Source organism: Pristis pectinata, chromosome 8 (genome assembly GCF_009764475.1).
Source record: "Pristis pectinata isolate sPriPec2 chromosome 8, sPriPec2.1.pri, whole genome shotgun sequence".
Taxonomy (NCBI): Eukaryota; Metazoa; Chordata; class Chondrichthyes; order Rhinopristiformes; family Pristidae; genus Pristis; species Pristis pectinata.
Genome location: NC_067412.1, coordinates 56222225 through 56249336, shown reverse-complemented (window position 1 = coordinate 56249336; position 27112 = coordinate 56222225). Strand labels below are relative to the sequence as shown.

Below are 27112 nucleotides of genomic sequence, written 5' to 3'. Positions count from 1 at the left end.
GATGCAGACTCTCGACCTGAAAAGTTGACTTGTACCTTTTGCCTCCACAGATGCTGCCTGACCCACTGACATCCTCCAGCATTCTGTTTTTTTGTTCGAGTAAAAGTTACCCATGTCCTTCATAGGAGACTACTTATGAAGACAATCCTCAGACTTGACTATTCCCACATTCTACTCTCTATAAACCTGAGGTCATCCAAAACTCTGTTGCCCATCTTCTAAACTGTATTAAGCATTATTCACCCATCTCCGCTGGGTATGCTAACTCAAAATTTTCATCTTTGTTTTTCCTCCCAAGACCTTACCTCTTGCTACTGTTAATCTTTTCCAGCCACACAACCTAAGAAAACCGATTTCCTCCAATTACAGCAGTGAATTTCTACCTTGATCATTCTCCAATGGCTACATCTTTGGTACCCATGTTTTAAGCAATCAAGGCCTTGAGATCTGGAATTTCCTACTCTAACTTCTCTTCTCTTTCCTCACTTATGATGACCCTTGAAGCTTTCTTTCATCAATTAATATCTTGTTATGTGGCGTGTTATCAAATTGTATTTGATAAAGCTACAATGAAGTGCCTTGGGATATTTTACATTAATGATGCCATATTAATAAATGCTGTTGTTATTAAGGGATTTCTGTATGGATAACTATGAACTGAATTGTTACTTTTGATTCTCCCTCCCTTTGTTCTGTCCTGCAATGAGCTCTTGCCAGTCTATACCACCTTTAATAAAAGGCTGCACCGAATAGTCAAGAAACCTTTCAGATTAGTTACAATTTTATTTCATGAAGATTTTTGTTAACTTTACTATACTTAAGGGTTAACAATTTGCTCTTATGCAATGTCTTTACAGTCACACAAATGGATGGTCTGCACATGTGGAGAAAAAGCAAAGTGCAGCAATAAATGGGCAGACTATGCATCATTTCAAGAGGACAGAGAGGTGTCCAGTTTACAACTGACCATCAATAATGCTCTTTACTTGGTCATCATGACCTTCAAAGAGAAAAATCATATCGTCATATCAGTTAAGAACCATCATTGCCTGCCTACTTGAGAAGGACTGCATCGCTAAACTGATAAAGTTTAATTAAAAATTTAAAGTTTTCTTTCAATACTTTAGCATTTTTCCAACTCCTGTTTAAGTTTGACTCTGATCACTAGAATTTTTTAAAATGATACTTGAACTTTGCACAAAATTATCACATCATATTTTCAAGACAGCCTATCAGTCATTTTCCAGCTGCTCAATCATGGGAGAGATCATCCCTTAAAAGATTTTCTTCATGACTGGTAAGTATCTATCAATAATATTTTACAACCTTAAACACATTCAAAGCCTGAATAAATTATTGGTTTCCAATGAATCTCCTATCTTTGTCAGCAGGCTCGCCATGGGAATTAAATTAAATTTAAGTTGATCAAATTTAATTTCAGGCTTATAATTAGGAACCCTGGTATCATGAATACCAATGAAAGCAACCAAGTGAAACAGTCACCCTGCAAGTTGTTCATGGAAAAAAATATCAGGAAATAATTGAAGTTTGACAAGTTAATCATTGCTCTTGTTTAAACTTAAGAACCATAAACAGAAGTAAGATATTTGAGACCAACAAGCTTATTCAGAATTCAATTAGAGCATGCTAACCTGAAGTTTAACCCACTGGAATTCCATGTGAAATCTTTGCCCAGTGAGGCAGTGACTTCCAGATCATAACTTTTCTACATTGAGCGTTTTTCTTCATGTTCCTCTTGAATCCAAAACTTTAAATCTATACTCCTGGTCCTTGATCCAATGGCTAATAAGAACAGTTTTTGCCCTAGTTTTCTATCTAAAAAGATTTCTCACCTTAAATATACAGTGAAATCACATTGTTCCTGAGCATAAGTTCTACCTGCTGAGGTAATTTGAAATAATGAGTAATTGATTAAAATAAGACCTCTGGTAAATAAGAACCATGACCCAGTAACTGCAGTAAGTGTTGTTGTTGAGGTTACAGTGCAACTGTTGAAGTCAAAGTGCAGCTGTTAAGATCAAGATAATTTTGGAGTGTTAAGTTCATTGCCATGGATCTAGATCCACATCCAGACTGATAGGTGGAGTTCTTCACCTGAAAGACATTAGTGGACGGGTTGTGTTTATCTGAACAACCCGGTGATTTCATGGTAACCTTGACTGAGGCTTTTTAAAAAAAAATTCCAACTTATTTTAATTAACGGAGTTTAATTTCCATGGTGAGATTTGAACTCATATCTCCGAACCATTTGTCCAGGCTTTGGATTAACTGCATCATATCCCTGCTCAGGAGAATAAATCTCAACTGACTCACATTCATTAGCCACATCAGAAACAATATTTATGTATTCTCCTTTGTCAAATCAGAAAATTAGTTCCTCTACAGATCATAACTGCCACAAGCAATGTGCAAATACACTTCACACTTATTACGATGCCCAATAAAATGCCCACAAATTCCTGAACAGCAATGAGTTTATTGACGGTATCTGGAGGCAGAGATAAGGTCATTACAATTTGTTTCTTTACTGCACCCAAGGGAGAAAAATATATCAGTCAAGACTGCCCTCTCTGAAAATCTGGTCAGGAATTCCTGCTTTAAAGAGTCCACAAATCAGTAGGCACACATTTACGTGTATATCACGTGGGCATACATTTACGTGTACTTCCTTGTGATGTCAAATAAGTTACCGAGGGGCATATTCAAGTTCAAGTTACACTTTATTGTCATTCACCCATCTGCTGTAAAACACATGGAGGAATGAAATGTCGTTTCCCCCAGACTCTCACAACAGAGGATATACATAGAACAGAGGACATAGAATAAACACAGACAGAAAAACCGTGCAAGCACAAATAGTGCCAAAAAATGGTATATACAGGATACAAAATTAGTGCAAAGTTAGTGCAAAACCGAGTTGGACAAAGAAAATACAGAACTCAGTGCATTGCACCAAGTGTATAAACATGTTCAGCATCAGCCAAAGTTCTTATGCGCCGTTGTACAAACCAGGACTTTTGACATGGCATTTGTCTGAGACTGCCTCCAGGGTATTCAGGAGCCTGACAGCTTAGGGAAAAAAAATTGTTGTACAGTCTAGTAGTTCTGGCCCGGATGCTTCGGTACCGCTTGCCAAATGGCAGTGGGACAAATAGGTTGTGGGAGGGATGATAGGGGTCATCTATGATTCTGCAGACCTTGCAGGTGCATCGTGTGTTGTAGATGTCCAGGATAGAGGGAAGAGGTATTCCAATGATCTTTCCAGCTGTGCTCACAATTCTCTGCAGAGTCTTGCAGTCTAAGCTGGTACAGTTACCGTACCTGGCAGAGATGCAGCTGGTCAGGACACTCTCAATGGTACCCCTGTAGAATGTGGTGAGGGTGGAGGAGGGCAGGTTTGCTCTCTTCAGCTGCCGTAGGAAATGGAGATGCTGCTGTGCCTTCTTGGTGAGGGAGGAGGTGTTGGTTGACCAGGACAGGTCGTCTGCCATGTGTATTCCCAAGAATTTATAGCAGCTGACTCTCTGTACAATGGTGCCATTGATGCACAGGGGTGAGTGGTCAGCTTGGGACTTTCTAAAGTTGACAATCATCTCCCTTGTTTTGTTCACGTTCAAGGAGAGATTGTTGACTGAGCACCAGTCCACCAGCCTCTCCACCTCCTCTCTGTAAGCTGTTTCATTGTTCCTGCTGATGAGGCCTACCACTGTTGTATTGTCACGAACCAGCAACAAAAGAAACACACTGAGCATGATTCAGTGTTAAAAACTATTTTATTAATCACTACTTATGGTAATACGTAAAATAAAAGTTAAAAAAAAATGTTAGTATGTTAGAATTCAAGAATGTTAAACCTCGAACGTTAACCCCAAAACTAAACTCTTCGTGTGTGTGTGTGACAAAGTCCAAAACTCCCAGTTCCTGAATGGTTCTTAAAGTTCAGTTCCGCAAGCCATAAGGTGAAACATGAGCAAGGGCTTCTTCAACAACCACCGTTGTCTGAAGATAAGATGTAGATGTAGAAAAACATAGAGAGAGTACATACGAAATCCAAATGTTCCACAATGGAACCCAAACGACACTTCAGTGTTTACTCGGTAGTGACTTCCTCACCCCGAAAAGCATCCGAACCGTGGTCGTCCACACACAAATACCTGTTTCCTTCTACAGGTCAGCAACAAAGTGAACTCCACCGGATTACTTCCAACTTCCATACATGGATTTCAGTGGTAAACACAGTTATTGTTTCTCATCCATCGATAGAGAAAAACAAGCAGGCTGGTGTCTCTCTCCCTTCTCTCTCTCTCTTTCTTCTTCTTCTTCTTCAACAACGTCATTACGTCCTTTATCTTCTATTGACGTAAGCACGCCCCACACACACATACACACACACTCTCTATCTTAAAGGGACTTTCACTGAGTCCATAACAGTATCATCAGCAAATTATGATGCTACAATTCAGCATGAATCAACTTCAAATGACAAATAAGTCAATGATTACTTGAATATTATTTTTGCTTTGATGCCTACCTTTTTGTCTGAAGTAATAAGCTTGAAGGCTTGCGTAACTTGCTGGGCTGTTGCTCCACCACCCACATCTAGGAAGTTAGCTGGAGTACCACCATGAAGTTTTATAATATCCATTGTTGCCATAGCCAACCCTGCACCATTTACTAAAGAGGCAGAAACAAATTATAGCATTTAATAACCTGCACAAGTATTTAGGCACGAAAACAAAAAAAATAAGAACTTTTAATTTTTTTTGCAAATCACATTAGGAATGAAAACAAAATTCAATGGTTTTGCACAAAACTCTAAATTTTCTTAGAATTAACTTTCCAAATGATATTAGATATGAATGAATGAAAATAATTGTTTAATTTGAAAACAAAAAAAATTCACAAAAGAACAGGCACCAGACATTTTGTATGCAGAACTGTTACAAACGCAGTTTAGAGGGGAAATGATAAAATTTCCATAAAATAATGTAGAGATCAACAACTGCTGGAGTGATGCTAAGACATTCTTTAAAGAAAAAATATGCTTGAAAATTAAAAATTGCAGTTATCTTGAAACTATGTGTCAAAAATGTTAGCTCAGAATGCAAATGACTTGTAGGAGAGGGTAGAGAGCAGAATTAGCCTGAGAAGGTTAGAAGTAGATTACATATGGTTCCCAGCCATTTGTTATTTTATATGAAACTATTACATGATAGAAATAAAATTATCCAGTAAGGTCAATGGCCTGAATATGAAAGGCTATGGATAGCTGAGCTATCCCATGCAAAATTTCTGCTCTGTGTTGAATTATTTGTTCTCTGTCAGTTTACAACAACATTGTCATGTCACTCTTAGAATCAATGCCCCTGGCATTACAGGTTAGAACCAAGCACAGATGTGATAGGAGAGAAAACCAACCAAATACCCTATTCCAGAACAGTATATGATTATATTTTGAAAAATGTTGCAAGACAGCCTGAGAAAGGGTGAGACTTGGCTATATAGGCAATACAATTAAATAGTGCATGGAAATAAGCTTGCCTTACAGATGAGAACAATTTGATAAGTTACTGGATACTTTGGTAAGTCAACTTCCAGTGAACAGAATATTAAAAGTGACTGTAAGAGAGAAGGAAAGATAAAACAAAATAGGATGAAGCAAGCATGGATGAGCTGATATAGTCTCTTAATTATCTGAACCGATTTCTCTTCAACCACATTCTTTCCTACCCAAACAGCCAATGTTGCCATCTAGTCCGATGTAGTTAAGGTCTGCCTTTGCTGCTTCCTGGTCTCTTTCATCTTCTTGGCTCCAGTCTTGCAAGTCAAATACTTGCTTCTGGCGATACGCAGCATTAGAATCAAAAGTGATCTTTGCATCCATGCACATAACTGAAAAACATACCAAGAAATTTACTAATCCAAACAAAATGTACACGCTGAAAGTTTGTAATAAATCAGAACATGTAGTAAATATTCTGGTCTGAATAAATGTAGAGAGGAACAGGGTTGAAGTTTCATGATCCTGTCAGAACTGGGAAAAGTTGCAGGTATGACAAGCTTTTAAGATCAGAGGAGATAACATTAAGTCTGTGACAGGGTGGCAAGCAGGAGAGATTAATTGTCAAAAGTATTAATGGAAGAAAGTGAAATCAGGTGAAAAAGGTGAATGACAAACCGGAGTTGAGATGGAGGAGAAGGCGAATAAATATCTGAAATAAATATCTGAAAAAACCCAGGTCTTTTGGAAATGTAAGGTACAAAGACTAAAATTGTTGAATTCCAAGCTGAAACATCAAATTAGCAGGAGTGAGTCCCTGGAGGCTGTACCACCATTCAATGAGGTCCTCGCCGATCTGACTAACCTCAGCTCTGCATTCCCACTTATTTCCAATAACCTTTCAGCTCCCCACTTATCAAGGATCTGTCTACCTCTGCCTTAAAAATATTCAAATATTTAGCTTCCTTACCGTATTAGGAAGAGAGTTCCAAAGAATCATGGCCCTCAGAGAAAAAAATTGCCTGATCTGCCTCAACTAGGTGACTGCTTACTTTTAAACAGAGACTGCTAGTGCTAGATTCTCCTAAAAGGAGAAATATTCTCAAAGTGGGCACCTAATCTGCATTGAATGTGTGAGCTGTAAATGCAGAATACTGAACTAGTAATGACAGTAAATCGCAGCTTCACCTGAATGGTGACGAGGGTTAAAGAACAAGTGTAGCACTCCCTGAAGTTGCCTAATAAAGTGCCAAGGGAACGAGAGTGGGTATCAGTGATGGAACTGAAAACCAGAACATTCCTGATGGATTGGTCCCTTGGGAATTTAGGCATCTCTTAGTTTCAGAATGATTGATTCACATATTGTTACTATGATTCCATTGAATCTTAAGGGCATGAGTTCTCAATTTGCAGAGCTTTTTTGTGCTATTACAGCTAATCCATAATGTTAACAATAAGCAGCAAATGAAATCCCAGGCAGGCTCAGATGTGTCAATAAAAATTGCTCCACAAACCAAGCACAGACTAGGCAAGGGTTTGTGGTGCACTTGTGTTCTGTCCGCTATGGCCATCTGGAGGTCCTAGTTGCATGCCATTTCAACTGCCTTTTTCACACGGATCTGCCTCTCCTTGGCTTTCTCCACTGCCAGGGTGAGGACAACAGAAACTAGAACAATAACTCATATTTTGCATGGATAGACTCTAACCCAATGGTGTAAACAATGAATTTTTCATCCCCAGGTAATCCATATTCCATGTTCCTTTCTCTCTCCCCCTGATAACCCCTTTCTTTTTCGAACACCTCCCCTCCCCTCCACCAACCCCAGTCACCCAGTTCGGAGAATGGAATAGAGTCCTTACAGGAAACAGGGTGAAAGAAATGTAGTCAAGTTGCCATGGTAGTTTGTGAGCTTTTTGTAAAAGGGCATTCACCTGGGGCATCAATTTGTTCTCTCTCCTCAGATGCTGTGTGAGCTGCTGGGTGTAACCAGCATTTTAAGTCTATTAACCTGATAAGTTTACAGAAACTTAAAAAACAAAGATGCTCAAATGAAAATAAAAAAGTTAGGAAAGGGATAAAATTACATGAAATTTGCAAGTTCTCAAACAATAGTCAAATGACCAAGATCAGACCAATTTTATTCCAATCAATGGAATCAGAACAATGAACAGAATAACGTACTGAGGAATAAATCAGTGATTTGCACATAAAAGTTCTATCTAAATCAAGTTACAGTAGCAGTCAGGAGTTAACTGCTGTCACTCTTTCAAGAGTGCCACTTTGGAAAAAATATTGCTCCGTTCACCAGCAGGATTTCCATCTGTCTCTTTTGCCTTCTTCACCCTCAGTGGTTTCTGTTTCCACTCTTGTCCTCGCCCAGTGGCAACCCTTATCAGAAATATTTCCTTTGTCTGACCCATCTCTCCCCAACCTAAAACCAAATTTTTTTTTTCCAAATTCTGATGAAGGGTTTCCACCTAAAATGTTTATTGTTTCTCTATCCACAGATGCCATTTGAGCTGCTGAATGTCGACACCATTTCTGTTCTGTTTTATTTCAGTTCATTGCTTTACAGATATCATTTATATTTAGACTTAATAAATATGCAATGAATATAAGGCTTTGCTGTGATGGACCTTACTTTTGTTTTTTTTAAAATGTTATCTATCAGAGAATAGTAATTCTACAATAGTTTACAATTTAATTTGAGATAGCAACAAAAGTATAATCTTGCTTGAAGATGGATATGAGCAATAATTCTGCATGATACATAGTGTTCATTGCTCCAAAAAGTTTTAACTAAAGACTTGATGTTCTTCTGATATCTTTCTACCACTTAGGCTAATTTACAAGTCACTTTCTTACTAAATTATGTTTTCTAGTCTACCAAAATCCTTACATAAAATCTGAAAAAAGTTGGAAGTAAATCAGTAGCTTATAAATTAAGTGTAGAATTCTGTTTTACTTAATGTCCTGCACAATTCCAAAAACATTGGGAGCAGAACTGTAACTCATAACAGTTCAATTACTTTTACAAATCTGTTTCTTTAGTAAGCAACTTTGAATGTTCTTTAATGTGAGTAAAATCTGGAAGAGAGAATTCTAAGAGTTACCTTACCCATGCCTGATGAATCTTCCACCATTGGGTTTATTTCAATTAAAGTAGCATCATATTTCAAAAAGAGTTCATACAAACGTACAATGACATCAGCAGCATCATCTATTAGTGCAGCTGGGAAATCCATTTGCTGAGCAACCTATTATAAAATGAAATATAAAACCATGTAAGCTGTGGCTACAATCAAAAAAGATAAAAAATGAAACTCTTCAACAACATTGAACAGTCAAGGCCCATAAACTGGTTAAGGAGGTATTTTGTATTCTAACTTAAAAGATTTTGTAATAACTTGGCTGTAGTTAACCTATAAAAATAAATAAAAAGTTAGAGATTATTTTTAATTATCACAAATAATGGGAACCAAGTGAAAGAATTAAACTCCCAGACCAAGTAAAAAGCATTATTCTACTACTAATCCAGCAGTACATTGCTGTGGCATGATTTGATTTTACAAACGAGTCCAGAGGAACATAGAAGAGGGAGATTTTATATTAGATTTCCCTAAGTGACTTGCTGGCAATCATGCATACACTCAACAAAAAGAATCAAAACTTAGTACGTTTCTCACAGGAAGTTTTAAGATGCATTTTCTTTTACGTCTATTTTGTGCCAATCATAATCTTGTTTCAGCTGTTTATATTCTTCACAAATTGGCTTCAGCACAGATGGAGGCCATTTAGGAGGCCATGGCGGAACTCAGCAGGTAAAGTAGCACCTGTAAAGGCAAAGGGATAGTCGATGTTTCAGGTCAAGACCCTGTATCATCACTGCTAACTATAAGGCTGGGATTAGTGTGGACTGAGCACAGAGCTAAACATTCGGGGGGTACGGTGGGTGAGGCTGGAATGGGTTTGGGGAGTGGAGGTGTTAAGGTGGCTGATATCATGTCAGCAACTGGAAATTAAGAGGTCAAAAGAGAGGGTAAAAGGCCAGAAAGAGGCGTCTATGAGGGAGAGCAGTCCTGATGCAGGGTCTTGACTCAAAACATCAACTATCCCTTTGCCGCCACAAATGCTGGTTGACGTGCTGAGTTCCCCCAGCAGTTTGTTTGCTCCAGATTCCAGCATCTGCAGTCTCGTGTGTCTCCAAAACATTCAATTCACCTCTCACTCTTCTAAACTGCAGTTGGCACAAGCTTAGTTGGTCCGACCTTTACTCACAAGACAACCTGCCCATCCTTGAACCTTTCCCTGAATTGCTCCCAACATATTAACATCCTTCCGTAAACAAGACCAATACTATACACAGAATTCCATATGTTGTCTCACTAATGCTCTATTTAACAAAGGCATGACTGCCTTAAGTTTCCACTGAAATCTCCTAGCCACAAACAGTAAGATCCTGTTAGCTGTCCTCATTACTTGCCGTACCAGCATATTAGCCCTTTGTAAATCATGTCCTTGCACACTTCACATAACTCTGCATCTTAGATCAAAACTCCACAATCTCTTGCCACTTAGATTATTTCTTTTATTTTCTTGCAAAAATAAACATTTTCACATTTTCCCACACTGCATACAATTTGCTAGATTCTTGCCCATTCATCCTTTTCTCGCCTCATGTACTCTTCACAATTTATCTACATTTGTGTCTTCAGCAAATTTGTCAAGCAAACCTACAGTGCCTTTATCCAGACCATTTATATTGTTACGAACCAGCAACAAAAGAAACACTCCGAGTCATGTATAAGTGTTTAAAATTACTTTATTAATAACTACTGATGATAATAAGAAAAATAAAAGTAAAAATGTTAGAAGTAAAAATGTTAGATCTTAAACATTAACCCCAAAAACTATACTCGAAGTGTGCATGTGGCAAATTCCCAAACTCCAAGTCCAGGAATAGTTCTCAACGTTCGGTTCAGCAAGCCGTAAGGTGAAACGTGAGCAAAGGCTTCTGCAAAACCACTGTTGACTGAAGACAAGACGTATAGAGAAAATAGAGAGTATTTACGAAATCCAAATGTTCCACAATGGAACCCATACGACACCTCAGTGTCTACTCAGCAATGACTACTCCACCACTTTCTTCCGAAGCATCTGCCACCCCGAAAGGCACTCGAATCGTGGCCGTCCACACAAATACCCGTTTCCCTTTACAGATTAACGACAAAGTGGACTCCACCGGATTATTCCAAAAATCCATAAGTGGATTGTAGTGACAGGCACAGTTATTGTTTTTCATCCATTGATAGAGACTAGCAGGCTGGTCTCTCTCTCTCTCTTCTCCTCTGACTGACTCCGACTGTCTGCTCCAAAAACATCATTACGTCCTTATCTTCTGTCGTCGTAACCATGCCAACACACACACACCACTATGCTCTATCTTAAAGGGATATTCACCAATAGTAACCTAGTCCGTAACAATATAAAGTGTAAAAAGTTGAGACTCCAGAACAGATTCTTGTGACAAAGCATTTATTACATTGTACCAACTAGAAAAAGTCTACTGTCGATAGTCAATCTTCTACACAACATGTTACCTCCTAAGCCATGGACTTTTATGTTCCATCATAACCTTTGATGCAGCACCTTTTCAAATGACATCTGGTACAGTGTAAACACCATTTCTCATTTATCCATATAGTGTCTTCAAAGAATTCCAATCAATTGGTCAAACATTTCTGCTGACAAAACCACATTGACTTTGCCTCATTACTTTCCAAGGGGTATCCTATAACATATTTAATGATGTTTCCCTCATGACGGACAGTAAACTGACCAACCTCTAGTTTCCTACTTTCTGTTTCTTCCCGACGCTCCATTTTGAATAAATGAACATTTGCTATTTTCCACCTTAATGGACCCTTTCTCAGACCTAGGTAATTTTGGAAAATTAAACCAAACCATCAACTATGGCATCAGCCATTTCTTCTACAACTCTGGTTAAGTCCATTAGGACCCAGAGGCTTGTCAGTGCACAGGTATGACAATGTGCTCAAGCACCCTTTCCCTGTTGATTATATTTTTCCCATGAAAGCCACTGCCTCACAGCACCAGAGACTTGCTTTCAATCGTGACCTCTGTGTGGAGTTTGCATGCTCTCCGTGACTGTGTGGGTTTCTTTGTGTGCTTCGGTTTCCTCCCACTTGCATTTCCAGCTCTTACACCTCTCATGTCTTCACTTATTACCCTCAGCCTCCACCTTTGCCCTCCCCTCCCATCTGCCTCCTTCAGCACCCTTTTTTTGCTTCCTTGTCTGTTTCCACCCATCAGCCCCAGCTGCTGTTTCCCAACTCCACCACCTGGATCCCCCCTCTCCACTGAGGTCCACCTATCACCTACCAACCTCTGTCTCATCCCTCCCCCTAGCTATCCTCCCTCTATATTCTCAGTCCTGATGGAGAGTCTTGATCCAAAACATCAACCTTTCCTTTCCCCCCACAGATGCTGCCTGACCCGCTGAGTTCCTCCAGCATTTTATTTTTAGCTCCAAATTTCAGCGTCTGAAGTCTCTTTTGAGTTCACGGTGATGTTACAGTGTAGCAAACAAACCACTATCTTGTAGAGGCCAAATATCATCTCTTCAGCTCTTAATACATCCTCATACTTCCCCACCCCCACCCCTCGCCCTACCCTCTGGAACAAAACCCCACCACGAAAGAGTCATAGATCTGATTTTCTTTGGAGATCTTCTCTCCAAAGTATCAACCTTGTCGTCTCCCAGCTCCACACAACTTGCTTCAACCACAAAGAGAACTGCTTGGGCAGACCCATTGTTTCAGCTTCTCCTCAGCCCTCTGCACTTATTTCTTCCTACCTTGATTTCATCCTTTCTTCCCTGATCCAGTCCCTTCATACACTCATCCATGGCATCTCTGATACCTTCAGCCACTTTGACAGTGCAGTCTTGTTTGAGTTCCATACCATTGTTACATTACATGATTCCCCAAAATGTCCACCACATTTCAAATGACCAATCACTTAATCTAATTTGGCAGTTCACTTTAGCTAGCTCGGCTTTCATGCCCTCATAATTGCCCTTATTCAAGTTTAAAATACCAGTTTGGACCCCTTTTTGCCTCTTAAAAAAATTCAGTCATATTATGATTGCTGCTCTCTGGGGGCACCTCCATGATGGTGTCATTAATTAATACTATCTCATTGTACAATACAAGGCTTATTTTACCTGACTCTTGCTTTCACTCCAGAATGCATCTTTCTATGAAACTATCCCAAAAACATCATTTACCCACCCAAAGTGCAGCTAGCGTTTCTACTCCATCAATTTATGGCCCATCCAGGAACTCAATTACATCTTCCTATGCCAATGGTCCTGCAGCATCACCCTCTTTGGTGAAAACTAATGTAAAGTCCTCAGCCATGCCCTCTGCTTCCACAAGATTTCCTTTTTGTTTACTGATCATCCTTATCACTCGTCTTGCATGCCTTTTCACTCTGCTGCCTGCAAAGCATTTTTGAATTCCCTTTTCCATTTGCTGTCAACTTTGCTCATGTTCACTCTCTGTCTCTCATATTTCATTTATTACCCCTCTGAATATTTTGTAATCTATGACAGATGCCAAGTCATACAGATGTGAACTTGGCATCTGTCATATGCTTCCACTTTAACTCCACTATTTTACCCTCTATCTTTATGATCTTGTGGGGAGCTCTGGCTTTAATTTCCCTCACAGGAATATACAGAGACTGCAGCTGAACTTTAAAGCTTTATTTAGTTTTCCCTGCCAATCTTTATAATTCAATTTACCAAGGCCAGATCTGTCACATCCAAATGTAAGAGGCTCATTTCCAGTTAACTGTTTTAACCTTGGAGTATTCTACATCCTTTTCCCTTGCTATTCTTAACCTTGCATCTTATGATCACTGTTTCATGGATGCTCACAACTGACATTTCCTCCATTTTATCTTGCCCTTTTCCCAGAACCAAGACTTACTGATCAAAAAAGTTCTCCTAAATAAACTTCAGAAACACCTTCCCTTCCTGTCCCCTTATACTATTGTTATCCCAGTCTATATCTGAAAGTCCCCCCACTATCATGATGTCTTTTGCACATCTGTGCAATGTTCCTCAACATCCCTTCCACTAGTTGGCAGCCTGTAATATAATGTATTCGCACCTCAACTGTTTCTTAATTCTATTCAGATAGTTTCTGTCATTCCAATATATCCTCCCTCTCCTGCACTGAAATATTCTCCTTAATTGATACTTCTTTCTTTCCTTCACTATCTTTCCTGAATACCTTGCATCCAGGAATATTTAGGACCCATCCTGTCCTCTTTTTTAAGCCAGGTCTTTGTTATTGCCATGATGCCATAATTCTATTTGGTTAACCGTACCTAACCAACCAATACATTTCTTCCTTTATTTACATGCATGAATAACCTCAGACTTTGTACTCTCTCAGACACTGTCTAAAAAAAATTCTATTTCTTGCTCATGTTATTATCAGTCTCCCAATATAATTGCCCAGAACTAACACAGCTCAAAATGGGAGAACTTCAAGTTGATTGTTAAGTCAGGTTTTGATTCAAATTTCTAATCTTTCGACATGAGAATCATTTTATAAACAAAGTCAAGTGCAGCCTTCCCCAAATACCTAAATCTGACTTGATGTCTGCAGGTGTTTTTTTTTCTGATTCCTACATAAACCCAGGAACACCATTGTTTGCTTTTGCATTAAATTAATTTAGCTGTATACTGCGGGAGTTAAATGATTAAATAAAGGAACTACTTTACTTGAATAACTGGCCTACATACATGTTTGAAGTAGATTAATCTATTGGAAACATGTTGTTCAACTACTTGGTTAGAGAATTATTGCTCTTGCAAAATAGTACTATGTTGAAAAACTCAACAATGGAAGGGATTGTTTCAGCTACATGGTAAATATGTCTACTAATCATGCTAATCTTGCTAATCTTGATCATGTGCCAGAAAAACAAATAGCAAACTTGTTGGATTTTGCAAGATCTATCTCTGGGATGATCTTCATATCTGCAACAAACAAAAAATATCACTAACACCAGACCTCCATGTAAAAATAATATGACTTGTCAGGAATGTACAATTCTGCTAAACTCCTTGCAAACCATTCATTGTTTTACTTTCACAATGTCAAGACTAAATTGCATATATATTATGGTTGTTTTTGCTGTTTATTTTTACAAAGTGTGTTAGCTAACTATTCTGTCCATATCTTTATAGAAGTTCAAAACCAAGAGAACGTTAACTGAACTACTTGGGTTCTTAAGTAGCCCCCATTAGGAGACATAATTAGATAATCTGAATTATGAACCATCCCCCTCAGCAGCCCCACACTGATCCTAACACCCGTGTGTAATTGTCCTGACCATAACAGTTTCTCAAATTCTAGACTGTAACCAGTTAAGGAACTGCTACCAAACTAAAACCAGACAAAGTGCTTCAGTCTGTCCCATCTGGTTTGAATAGGAGACTTTTGTCAGGAGGTAGAGTAAGTGCATTTAAGCCAACATACTAGCAGTAAACAAAAGTTAAAAAAATAACTGCAGATGCTGGATATCAAATTTAAAACAAAAATGCTAGAAACACTCAGCAAGTCAGGCAACATCAGTTAAAAGAGAAACAATTTACATTTCAGGGATAGGAGCCTTCATCAGAACTAAGAAAGAGAGAAACAAGTGAGTTTCTGGTAAAGCAGGTGGGGAAAAAAAGACAATATTTCTGATAGAATGAGATCAAACGAGCAAATGTAGCAACAGGAGTAGCAGTTAGGATACTCTGCCACTTTGTCTGTACTTTGTGTTGCTAATAGCCCAGCAGGATGGGCTACTTAAATAGAAAAAGAAAAACTGAGCCAAAATGATGACAGGCAGAAATGGCCAGTTCTGATATATTAATGACTTGGATGAGAATGTAGTTGGCAGAGTTAGTAAGTTTGCAGATGACACCAAAATTGGTGGTACAGTGGATAAGTGAAGGTTATCTAAGATTCCATCTGGATCTAGATCAACTGGGAAAGTAGGCCAAGTGTGAAGTGTTTCTTCATGGGAGGTTAAACCAAGATAGGACTTACACAGTAAATGACAGGGCCCTAGAGAATGTTGTTGAACAGAGAGATCTAGGGATACATATGCATAGTTCCCTGGAAGTGGCGACACAGGTAGACAGGATGGTGAAGAAGATACTTGGCATGTTTGCTTTCATCATTCAGGACACTGAGTACAAGAGTTGGGATATCATCCAGACTGAATTCTTTGAGGATGTGACAAAGCACATTGATGAACGTAGAGCAGTGGATATAGTGTACATGGATTTTAGTAAGGTGTTTGATAAGGTTTCTCATGGAAGGCTCATCCAGAAAGCCAGGAGGCATGGGATCCAGGGAAACTTGGCTGTGTGGATTCAGAATTGGCTCGCCCATTGATGTAGATTAATCTACTGGAAACATGTTGTTCTACTACTTGGTTAGAGAATTATTGCTCTTGCAAAATAGTACTATGTTGAAAAACTCAACAATGGAAGGGATTGTTTCAGCTACATGGTAAATATATCTGCTAATCATGATCATGTGCCAGAGAAACAGCCAGCAAACTTGTTGGATTTTGCAACATCTACCTCTGGGATGATCTTCATATCTGCAACAAACAAAAAAATCACTAACACCAGACCTCCATATGAAAATAGTATGACTTGTCAGGAATGTATCCTAACTACTACTCCTGTTGCTACATTTGCTCATTTGATCTCATTATATCAGAAATATTGTGCTCCATCTACCACCCTCTGTCTTCAATGGACACATTTTGCCTAAAGGTCAGTGACCAGTGGTGTTCCGCAGGGATCTGTTCTGGGATCCCTGCTCTTTGTGATTTTTATAAATGACTTGGATGACGATGTGGAAGGGTGGGTTAGTTATTTTGCTGATGACACGAAGGTTGGTGGTGTTGTGCACAGTGTAGAAGGCTGCTGTAGATTACAACAGGACATTGATAGGATGCAGAGCTGGGCTGAGAAGTGGCAGATGGAGTTTAACCCGGAAAAGTGTGAAGTGATACACTTTGGAAGATTGAATTAAGGCAGAATACAAAGTTAATAGCAGGACTCTTAGCAGTGTGGAGGAACAGAGGGATCTTGGGGTCCACGTCCATAGATCCCTCAAGGTCGCCGCACAGGTCGATAGGGTTGTTAAGAAGGTGTATGGTGTGTTGGCCTTCATTAATCGGGCTATTGAGTTCAAGAACCACAAGGTAATGTTGCAGCTCTATAAAACTCTGGTTAGACCACACTCGGAGTATTGTGTTCATTTCTGGTTGCCTCATTATAGGAAGGATGTGGAAGCTTTAGAGAGGGTGCAGAGGAGATTTACCAGGATGCTGCCTGGATTGTTGAGCATGTCTTATGAGGATAGGATGAGGAAGCTAAAGCTTTTCTCTTTGGAGCGAAAGAGGATGAGAGGTGACTTGATAGAGGTGTACAAGATGATGAGGCATAGATTGAGTGGACAGTAAGAGACTTTTCTCCAGGGCAAAAATGGCTAACATGAGGGGGCATAATTTTAAGGTGATTGAAGGAAGGTATGGGGGGGGATGTCAGAGGTAAGTTTTTTTTTACACAGAGAGTGGTGGGTGCGTGGAACGCACTGCTGGCAGAGATGGTGGAGGCAAATATATTAGGGACATTTAAGAGACTCTTAGATAGGCACATGAATGATGGAAAAATGGAGGGCTATGAGGGAGGGAGGGAGGGACCAGATAGATAGATCTTAGAGCAGGATAAAATGTGGCACAACATCGTGAGCTGAAGGGCCTGTACTGTGCTGTAGAATTCTATGTTCCATCATGTTACAGCTGTCCAAAACATTGGTGAGACGATGCCTGGAATATTGTGTGCAGTTCTGGTCACCAAGCTATAGGAAGGATGAACTATAAGTTGGAAAGGGTTCAGAAAAGATTCATAAGGATATTAGCAGGACTGGAGGGGGGGCCTGAAGCATTTTCCCTGGAGTGTAGGAGATCTGAGGGATGACCTTACAGAGGCATATAAAATCATGAGGGGCATAGATAAGGTGAATGGTCACAGTCTTTTTCCCAGGGTAGGGGAGTCTGAAACCAGAGGGCATAGGTTTAAGGTGAGAGAGGAAATATTTGAAGAGGATCTGAGGGGTAACTTTGTCCACACAGAGGGTGGTGGGTGTATGGAATGAGCTGCTAGAGGAAGAGGCCAGTACAATTACAACATTTAAAAGAGATTTAGACAAATTCATGGATAGGAAAGGGTGAGAGGGATATGGGTAGGCAAGTGGAACTAACTTGGTTGGCATGAACAAATTGGGCCAAAGGTCCTCTTGCTGAGCTGTACAACTCTACGATACAGACAGAAAGAGCGAGTTACCAAAAGCTGGCGAATTCAATATCAAATCTAGAAGGCTGCAATGTGCTCAGACAGAGGATGAGATGTTGTTCTTCAAGCCTCGTATTAACAGCAAAAGAGGCCACAGACAGAAATGTCAGAGGGGGAGTAGGATGTTGAATTAAAAAGACAGCAACTAGAAGCTCAGTGTCACTCCTGAAGACCAAATGCAGATACACTGCTAAGTGATCCCCCTATCTATGTTTGGTTTCTCCAATGTAGAGGAAATATCTCATTGTGAACATTGAGTGCAGTACACTAGAGTGGAAGAAGTGCAAGTGAATACTGTTTCACCTGGACAAACTATTTGGTTCTCTGGATTCTGGGAAGGGGTGAAAGGACAGGTGTTGTATCTTCTATGTTACGTGGGAAAGTGCCGTAAGACAGGAAGGGGTAGGTCGGAATGGAAGAACTAATCGTGGAGTTGTGAAGTGAAGAATCCCTTTGAAATGGGAGGGCTGATCTGTGGCAAATTACCTTGCCTCTAATTAGCTCTCAGAAGGATGTGAAGTACTCCTTTGAAAATACCAATAGAAAATATCAAATTTATTTCACCTCTCAGTATTAATTAAACATCTACTACATGAATTATTTCCATCAACACAGCTAGATAATTTCAAGTGGTTGGGAGTTTGATATAGTTGAAGCCAACCATTATCTGGTGAATTAACATTAGTAAGTCATAAACCTGGAAGGATTTCCATCAACTGCACGTCTTAATCCATTTTACTTAAAACAAGAGAAACAGAAATAGAAAATGATGTAAATACTTCAGACAAGCTCATCTATGGTGAGAGAAACAGAGGTCTCTCTCCAAAGATGCTGCCTGACGCTGAGTATTTCCAGTATTTTCTGTTTTTCTTTCAGCATTCATTTGCATTTTTGCTGAACAGACTAGTTAAACTAATAGCACCCCTTAAGGTAATGCCTTTTTCTACTATATAATATTACACAATTTGGGAAATGGGCTGTCCAACGGATTGGACAACATCCTTTCACTTCTGTAGATCTGAGTTTAAATGTCGCCTTGATAAAACTTGCAGTCAGGAGACTCTTGATCTTACATGAAAGGAATTCAAAAAGATCAGCACACATTACAACACTTCCCTCCAATCACCACAATAGACAATGACATTAAAGTCAAAGGATTGCTTTGGAAACAAATGCTTAAAATATCATGCTGGATTACAAAATATATTCCGGCATCAGGGCTGCATCCAAAGCAGAGATTCATCACTGCACCTTATTCTTAAGTTTCTTTCTCAGCTGTTCTTTCTTTGAAGATTGATTAAAGTGAAAGCTGCACAGGCAGTGACCAAAGTCATGTCTTCACTGTAAAGTAAAATTAATTTTAGTGAGAGATCCTCTCAAATCAAAATCATGCAAAGCTATGCCAACAGATGGACAAAAATGCTTTCTACTTTGTCAAATAACAAAGTAACAATACCTTGACAGCTTGCTCTCCTTTGATTCCCTCCATAATATCCACAGGTTCTTTGATAATAGCATCTGGTGTCTCGGCTGCCACATCTTCAATGTTCACCCCTCCGTGACTGCTACCAATGAGAACTGGTCCCTTTGAGCAAAAATATGCAGAAATTAAAAAATCTTCTTTTGAGCTCTACTACAGATTTTATATATTATCTCTATATATTATGTGTGTAATGTATATATGCAAAAGTTTGGGCACCCCGGTCAAAATTTCTGTTGCTGTGAATAGCTAAGCGAGTAAAAGATGACCTGATTTCCAAAAGACATAAAGTTAAAGATGACACATTTCTTTAATATTTTAAGCAAGATTACTTTTTTATTTCCATCTTTTACAGTTTCAAAATAACAAAAAAGGAAAAGGGCCCAAAGCAAAAGTTTGGGCACCCTGCATGGTCAGTACTTAGTAACACGCCCTTTGGCAAGTATCACAGCTTGTAAATGCTTTCTGTAGGCAGCTAAGAGTCTTTCGATTCTTGTTTGGGGGATTTTCACCCATTCTTCCTTGCAAAAGGCTTCTAGTTCTGTGAGATTCTTGGGCCGTCTTGCATGCACTGCTCTTTTGAGGTCTATCCACAGATTTTCGACGATGTTTAGGTCGGGGGACTGTGAGGCCCATGGCAAAACCTTCAGCTTGTGCCTCTTGAGGTAGTCCACTGTGGATTTTGAGGTGTTTAGGATCGTTATCCTGTTGTAGAAGCCATCCTCTTTTCATCCTCAGCTTTTTTACAGACAGTGTGATGTTTGCTTTCAGAATTTGCTGGTATTTAATTGAATTCATTCTTCCCTCTACCAGTGAAATGTTCCCCGTGCCACTGGCTGCAACACAAGCCCAAAGCATGATTGATCCACCCCCATGCTTAACAGTTGGAGAGCTGTTCTTTTCAAGAAATTCTGCACCCTTTTTTCTCCAAACATACCTTTGCTCATTGCGGCCAAGAAGTTCTATTTTAACTTCATCAGTCCACAGAACTTGTTTCCAAAATGCAGCAGGCTTGTTTAGATGTTCCTTTGCAAACTTCTGATGCTGAATTTTGTGGTGAGGACACAGGAAAGGTTTTCTTCTGATGACTCTTCCATGAAGGTCATATTTGTGCAGGTGTCGCTGCGCAGTAGGACAGTGCACCACCACTCCACAGTCTGCTAAATCTTCCTGAAGGTCTTTTGCAGTCAAACGGGGGTTTTGATTTGCCTTTCTAGCAATCCTACCAGCAGTTCTCTTGAAAAGTTTTCTTGGTCTTCCAGACCTCAACTTGACCTCCACCGTTCAGGTTAACCGCCATTTCTTAATCACATTATGAACTGAGGAAATGGCTATCTGAAAACACTTTGCTATCTTCTTATAGACTTCTCCTGCTTTGTGGGCATCATTTATTTTAACTTTCAGAGTGCTAGGCAGCTGCTTAGAGGAGCTCATGGCTACTGACTGTTGGGACAAGGTTTGAGGAGTCAGGGTATTTATAAAGCTTTGAAATTTGCATCACCTGGCCTTTCCTAATGATGACTGTGAACAAGCCATAGCCCTAACAAGCTAATGAAGGTCTAAGACCTTGGTAGAAGTTATCTGAGAGCTCAAATCTCTTGAGGTGCCCAAACTTTTGCATGATGCTTCTTTCCTTTTTTCACTCTAAAACTGTACAAAACAAAAATAATACACTAATCTTGCTTAAAATGTTGAAAAGAATGTTTTATCTTTAACTTCATGACTTTTGAAGATTAGTTCATCTTCTGCTCACTTAACTATTCACAGTAACAGAAATTTTGACCAGGGGTGCCCAAACTTTTGCATGCCACTGCACACATATAGGTAGAGGTAGCTTCCTCTTAACTCCTTTCATGAAGAACACCAGATAAGACCAGGTCATTTTGAGTGGAAATGTTTTTAGTTCAGAGTATGGGAATGGGAGGAGAAAAAGGCAGGAAATATCTCTCGCCATTCTTATTAAAAGGTGCACAGACGAAGTGTAATATATCCAAGTTTTCAGATGATGCAAAGCTGGACGGCATTGTGGATTGTGAGGAAGATGCAAAGGCATCAAGGGGATATAAGCAGGTTAAAAATATGTGAAGACATGATTGACCAAATATAATATGGAAAAAGAGGGACCCAGTTGTCCTTCTACAGAAATCACTGCAAGTGAACATGTAGGTACAGCAAGCAATTAGGAAGGCAAACACTGCACTGGCCTCACAGCATGAAGATACAAGTACAACAGTAAAAACATCTTATCACCCTTATATAGATCACAAGATCACAAGACAAAGGAGCAGAAGCAGGCCATTCGGCCCATCGAGTCTGCTCCAAGGAAAAGGGAAAAAAGAAATGAGAAATGGGGAATGGAGGGGGGAAACAAACAAAAAAAACCTATTCTAATCCCAATTTCCGGCCTTATCCCCATATCCCTTGATACCCTGACTATTTAGATATCTATCTATCTCCTCCTTGAACGCCTCCACTGATCTGGCCTCCACTGCTGTACATGGCAAGGAGTTCCACAAATTCACCACCCTCTGGCTAAAGAAATTTCTCCTCATCTCTGTTTTGAAACTGTACCCTCGAATTCTAAGATTGTGCCCTCTGGTCCTGGACTCACCCACCAAGGGAAACAGCCTAGCCACATCTACTCTGTCCTTTCCTATCAACATTTTAAATGTTGCTATGAGGTCCCCTCTCATTCTTCTGTACTCCAGTGAATACAGTCCAAGAGCCGACAAATGCTCCTCATACGTAAGCCCTTTCATTCCTGGAATCATCCTCGTAAATCTCCTCTGAACCCTCTCCAACGTCAGCACATCCTTCCTAAGATGTGAGGCCCAAAACTGCGCACAATATTCCAAATGAGGCCTCACTAGTGCCCCATAGAGCCTCATCAACACTTCCTTACTTTTATATGCTACACCTCTTGAAATGAATGCCAACATAGCATTCGCTTTCTTTACCACCGATCCGACCTGGTGGTTAACCTTTAAGGTATCCTGCACGAGTACCCCCAAGTCCCTTTGTACTTCCGTACTTTGAATTTTCTCTCCTTCTAGATAATAATCTGCCCGCTTATTTCTGCTTCCAAAGTATACAACTGCACATTTCTCAACATTGAATCTCATCTGCCATTTCCTTGCCCATTCTCCTAAACTGTCTAGGTCTCTCTGCAACCTTCCTATCTCCTCAATACTCCCTACTCCTCCACCTATCTTGGTGTCATTCGCAAACTGAGCCACGAAACCATTTATTCCATCATCCAAATCGTTAATGTACAAGGTAAAAAGGAGCGGCCCCAACACTGACCCCTGCGGCACACCACTAGTAACCGGTAGCCAACCAGAACGAGATCCTTTTATTTCCACTCTTTGCTTCCTGCCAACCAGCCAATGCTCCACCCGTTCTGTTATCCTACCCGTGATTTTCCATGACCTCTCATCTTATTAATCAGTCTCTTGTGAGGCACCTTATCGAAGGCCTTTTGAAAGTCTAAATACACGACATCTACCGCCTCTCCCTTATCCACCCTACCTGTGATTTCTTCAAAAAACTCCAATAGGTTGGTCAGGCAGGATCTTCCCTTCACAAAACCATGTTGGCTAGGACCTATCTTGCCTTGCGCCTCTAGGTACTCCGTAACCCCATCCTTGAGGATAGATTCCAATAATTTTCCCACCACTGACGTCAGACTAATAGGTCTGTAATTTCCTTTATGCTGCCTCCCACCTTTCTTATACAACGGAACTACATTTGTGACCCTCCAGTCCTCCGGAACCATGCCGGAATCTATCAATTCCTGGAAAATTATCACCAATGCCTCCGCTATCTCTAAAGCCACCTCCTTCAGAACCCGGGGATGCACCTCATCCGGTCCGGGAGACTTATCAGTCTTTAGCCCATTTAGTTTTCCTAGCACCTTCTCCCTAGTAATCTTAACTTAACTCAGTTCCATTTCGTGAGACTCCTGACTGACCGGCACATTGCTGATGTCCTCCACGGTGAAGACCGATGCAAAATATTCATTCAATTCCTCTGCCATCTCTCTATCGTCCATTATAATATCTCCTGCACCGTTATCAATTGGTCCTATATCAACCCGTGTCTCTCTTTTACTCCTTACGTATTTAAAAAAACTCTTAGTATCCTTTCGAATGTTATCCGCCAACTTCCTTTCATAATTCATCTTTTCTTTCCTAATGGCCTTCTTAGTTTCTCTCTGCAGGTTTTTAAAAGCTTCCCAGTCTTCTGTTTTCACACTGATTTTTGCTTCTTTGTATGCCGCCCTTTTTGCTTTTATTTTAGCCTTCACCTCTCTCGTTATCCACATTTGTGCCTTTTTTCCATTCAAAACCTTTTTTCTTGGAATATATCTATCCTGCATTTTCCTTATTTCCTGTAGAAATTCCTTCCATTTCTCCTCCGCCATCCCTCCAGCTAGCTTACCCTTCCAATCAATTTGGGCCAACTCTTCTCTCATACCATTGTAATTTCCTTTGTTCCACTGAAATATCAATACACCAGTTATCAGCTTCTCCTTCTCAAAATTGAAACTGAACTCAATCATATTGTGATCACTGGTTCCCAGTGGTTCCTTTACCTTTAGTTCCCTAATCACCTCCGGTTCATTACACAGCACCCAATCCAAAACAGCCGATCCCCTGGTGGGCTCTTCAAAAAGTTGCTCCAGAAAAACGTCCCTTAGACATTCCACAAACTCACTCTCCTGAGTTCTACCGCCTTGCTGGATTTCCCAGTCCACCTTCATGTTAAAATCCCCCATAATTATCTTCACATTGTCACTCGGGCATACTTTTTCTATCTCAAACTGCAACTTATCGTCCACTTCCTGACTGCTATTAGGGGGCCTATATATGACTGCTACTATTATCCTTTTACCCTTGCTATTTCTTAGCTCCACCCATAAGGATTCCACCTCCGCTGACCCAATGTCCTTCCTTTCTATTGATTTTATATCACTACTAACCATCATGGCCACACATCCTCCTCTGCCTACCCGCCTATCCTTCCTATACACTGTGTACCCCTGGACATTCAGTTCCCAATCACATCCATCATAAAGCCATGACTCGGTGATTGCCACAATGTCGTATTTATTAACCTGTAGTTGTGCCACTAGGTCATCTACTTTATTCCTAATGCTACGTGCATTTAAATATAGTACGTTTAGTCCGGTATCTGCTATTGATTTTGTTGTACTTCTATTGTTCAGCAGTTTATCCTGACTTTCCACCTGTTTATCCTTCTTACCATCTTGACTACATACTATCTTAGACATGTTCCTATATACCTCATCCTCTATCCCAACATTCTGTATCCTAACATCCTGATTTGTTGTACTTCTATTATTCAGCAAATTATCCTGACTTCTCACCTGCCTGTCCTTCTTGCCATCCTCATTGGACTTGTTTCTATAAACTTCCTCCCTTACCTTAGCATCTTGTAACCTAACATCCTGGTTTCCATCCCCTTGCCAGATCAGTTTAAACCCTCCCCTACAACTAAATTAAACATTCCCGCCAGGATATTGGACCCTTTGGAGTTTAGGTGCAACCCATCCTTAGCGAATAGGTCATGCCTCCCCCAAAAAAAGGTCCCAATTATCCAAAAATCTGAAGCCCTGCCCCCTGCACCAGTCACTCAGCCACGCATTCATCTGCCAGAGCTTTCTATTCTTCCTATCATTGACATGTGGCACAGGTAGTAATCCTGAGATTACTACCCTTGAGGTCCTACTTCTCAACCTTCTCCCTAATGCCTTGTATTCCTCCTTCAGGACCTCTTCTCTTTTTCTACCAATGTCATTGGTACCTACATGTACCAAGACTTCTGGCTGCTCATGGAGGGACTACACCTGGAATATTTTGTGCACTTCTGATTCCCCTGCTTGTGGTAGACAGAGAGAAACAAAAGCAATTAATCTAGTCAACAGAAGGTTCACCAGATTAATTCCTGGAATTTGGTAGTGGGGAGTTGGGATTTGTCCTGCAAAGAGAGAGAAATCAGTCTGGGCCTACACTCTCCAGCGTTTAGAAAAATGAAAAAGTGATCTCATTCAAACATATCAAATTCTTAAAGAGCTTGACAGGGCAGATGTGGCAATGTTGGTTTCCCTAGCTGGACCAGGGATCACAAACTCAATATAGGAGGTCAAGTATTCAAGACTGAGATGAAAAGAAATTTCTTCAGCCAGAGGGTAGAGAATATTTAGAACCTTCTGCCCATGAGAGTCGTGGAGACTCAATCAGAGACTACATTTAAAATAAAGATTGCTACATTTTGTTTTGGATACAAGTACACCATGTGATACAAGGGAACCATGGGATATGGCTTAGTGCAGGAAAGTGATGCTCAGGAACATCAGCCATGACCTTATGGAACAGTAGAATTAATGGCCTAATCCTGCTTCTACTTCTGTTTGTATGTTCACCATTTAGCTTCCCCATTGGTTTAGCTGGTAAGGTACCAGTAGATTGGTACTAAGCCAAATATGCCAGAAGACTGGAATTTTGATTCAACAATTCATTCTGAAGTAGCTATTACAAATCAGGATAACAGTGTTACAAATGATCCTGACATTTTGAGATATAGAAGGAAATATTCTGTTGCCTGTCTTGAGTTGCCCAGAGTAGGTGGCGGAGCAGAGCTTCCTTTTCAGTGGTAGCTTGAAATAACAATGACGCTAGGCTCCTTCAAAGAGAGTAGAGTTGGCACTTTGATGCGGGATTCCAATCTAATATAGGCTTTACAAGGATGTTGGTTTCCTTCCTCTGAAGTCTGTGAACTAATAAGCTTCAGAACAGTTCAACAGCTTTGTATTCACATTTACTGATACCAATGTTATTTTGAATTGTTAAAACTAAATTCAAGTTTTCAGACTGCATTGTGGGATTTTAAATAGTATTCGCCAAATTATTCAGCAGGCATACAGACAACATGGCCTGCCAAGAGGAGTCAGCTTCATGTAAAGGCCTCAGTGCTGGCAATGTTGGTCTGCGTGAGGACACTGGTATTGGTTTACTCGTCCTTCCAATGAATTTGGAGGATTCTGCATGGAGGGTATTGGTGGTATCTTTCACGTGCCTTGAGGTGCCTTCTGTTGGTAGTCCAGGTCTTGGAAGCATAAAGGCTGGTATGTTTAAAACATAATGAATCTACAAATTTATCTGCAGTTATTTTAAGAATAATCAAAACATGATAGCACTAACTTTAAATACCACTTCAGAGCAGATTTACGAGGACATTGGCAGGACCAGAAAACTGCAGTTTTGAGAAGTTAAGCTAATACTGGTTTTCTTTGGACAGAAGAGGCTAAAGGACAACTCAGTAGTGATGTATAAAATTATTGAGGGACCTAGACAGAGTAAAAAGGAAGAACCCATTTCCCTCAGAGACACCAAAAACCAGGAGGCACAGTTTGAAAATAATTGGTCAAATGATTAGAGTGGAGAGAGTGGTGATGAATAACGGAGACAAAAGAGACTGCAGGTGCTGGAATCTGAAGCAAAAAACAACCTGCTGGAAGAACTCAGCAGGTCGGGCAGCATCTGTGGAGGCGAAGGGACAGTCAACATTTCAGGTCGAGACTCTGAATCTGCACTCTGGATTTGTTTTTTTTTTGCCGGAGAAGAA

The 27112-nt window shown here is 40.1% G+C and overlaps 1 protein-coding gene across 1 annotated transcript in view; it reads right to left on the bottom strand.

Annotated features, from left to right (window-relative positions):
- Positions 1-27112, bottom strand: part of LOC127573139 (succinate--CoA ligase [ADP-forming] subunit beta, mitochondrial-like) — a 79818-nt gene that overhangs the window by 21377 nt on the left and 31329 nt on the right. The window contains exons 5-8 of the mRNA XM_052021070.1: positions 19442-19570; positions 8641-8779; positions 5752-5913; positions 4553-4695 (exon numbers count right to left, since the gene is read on the bottom strand). Coding sequence (XP_051877030.1) covers positions 4553-4695; positions 5752-5913; positions 8641-8779; positions 19442-19570 — 573 coding nt within the window. The remainder of the gene's footprint in view (positions 1-4552; positions 4696-5751; positions 5914-8640; positions 8780-19441; positions 19571-27112) is intronic.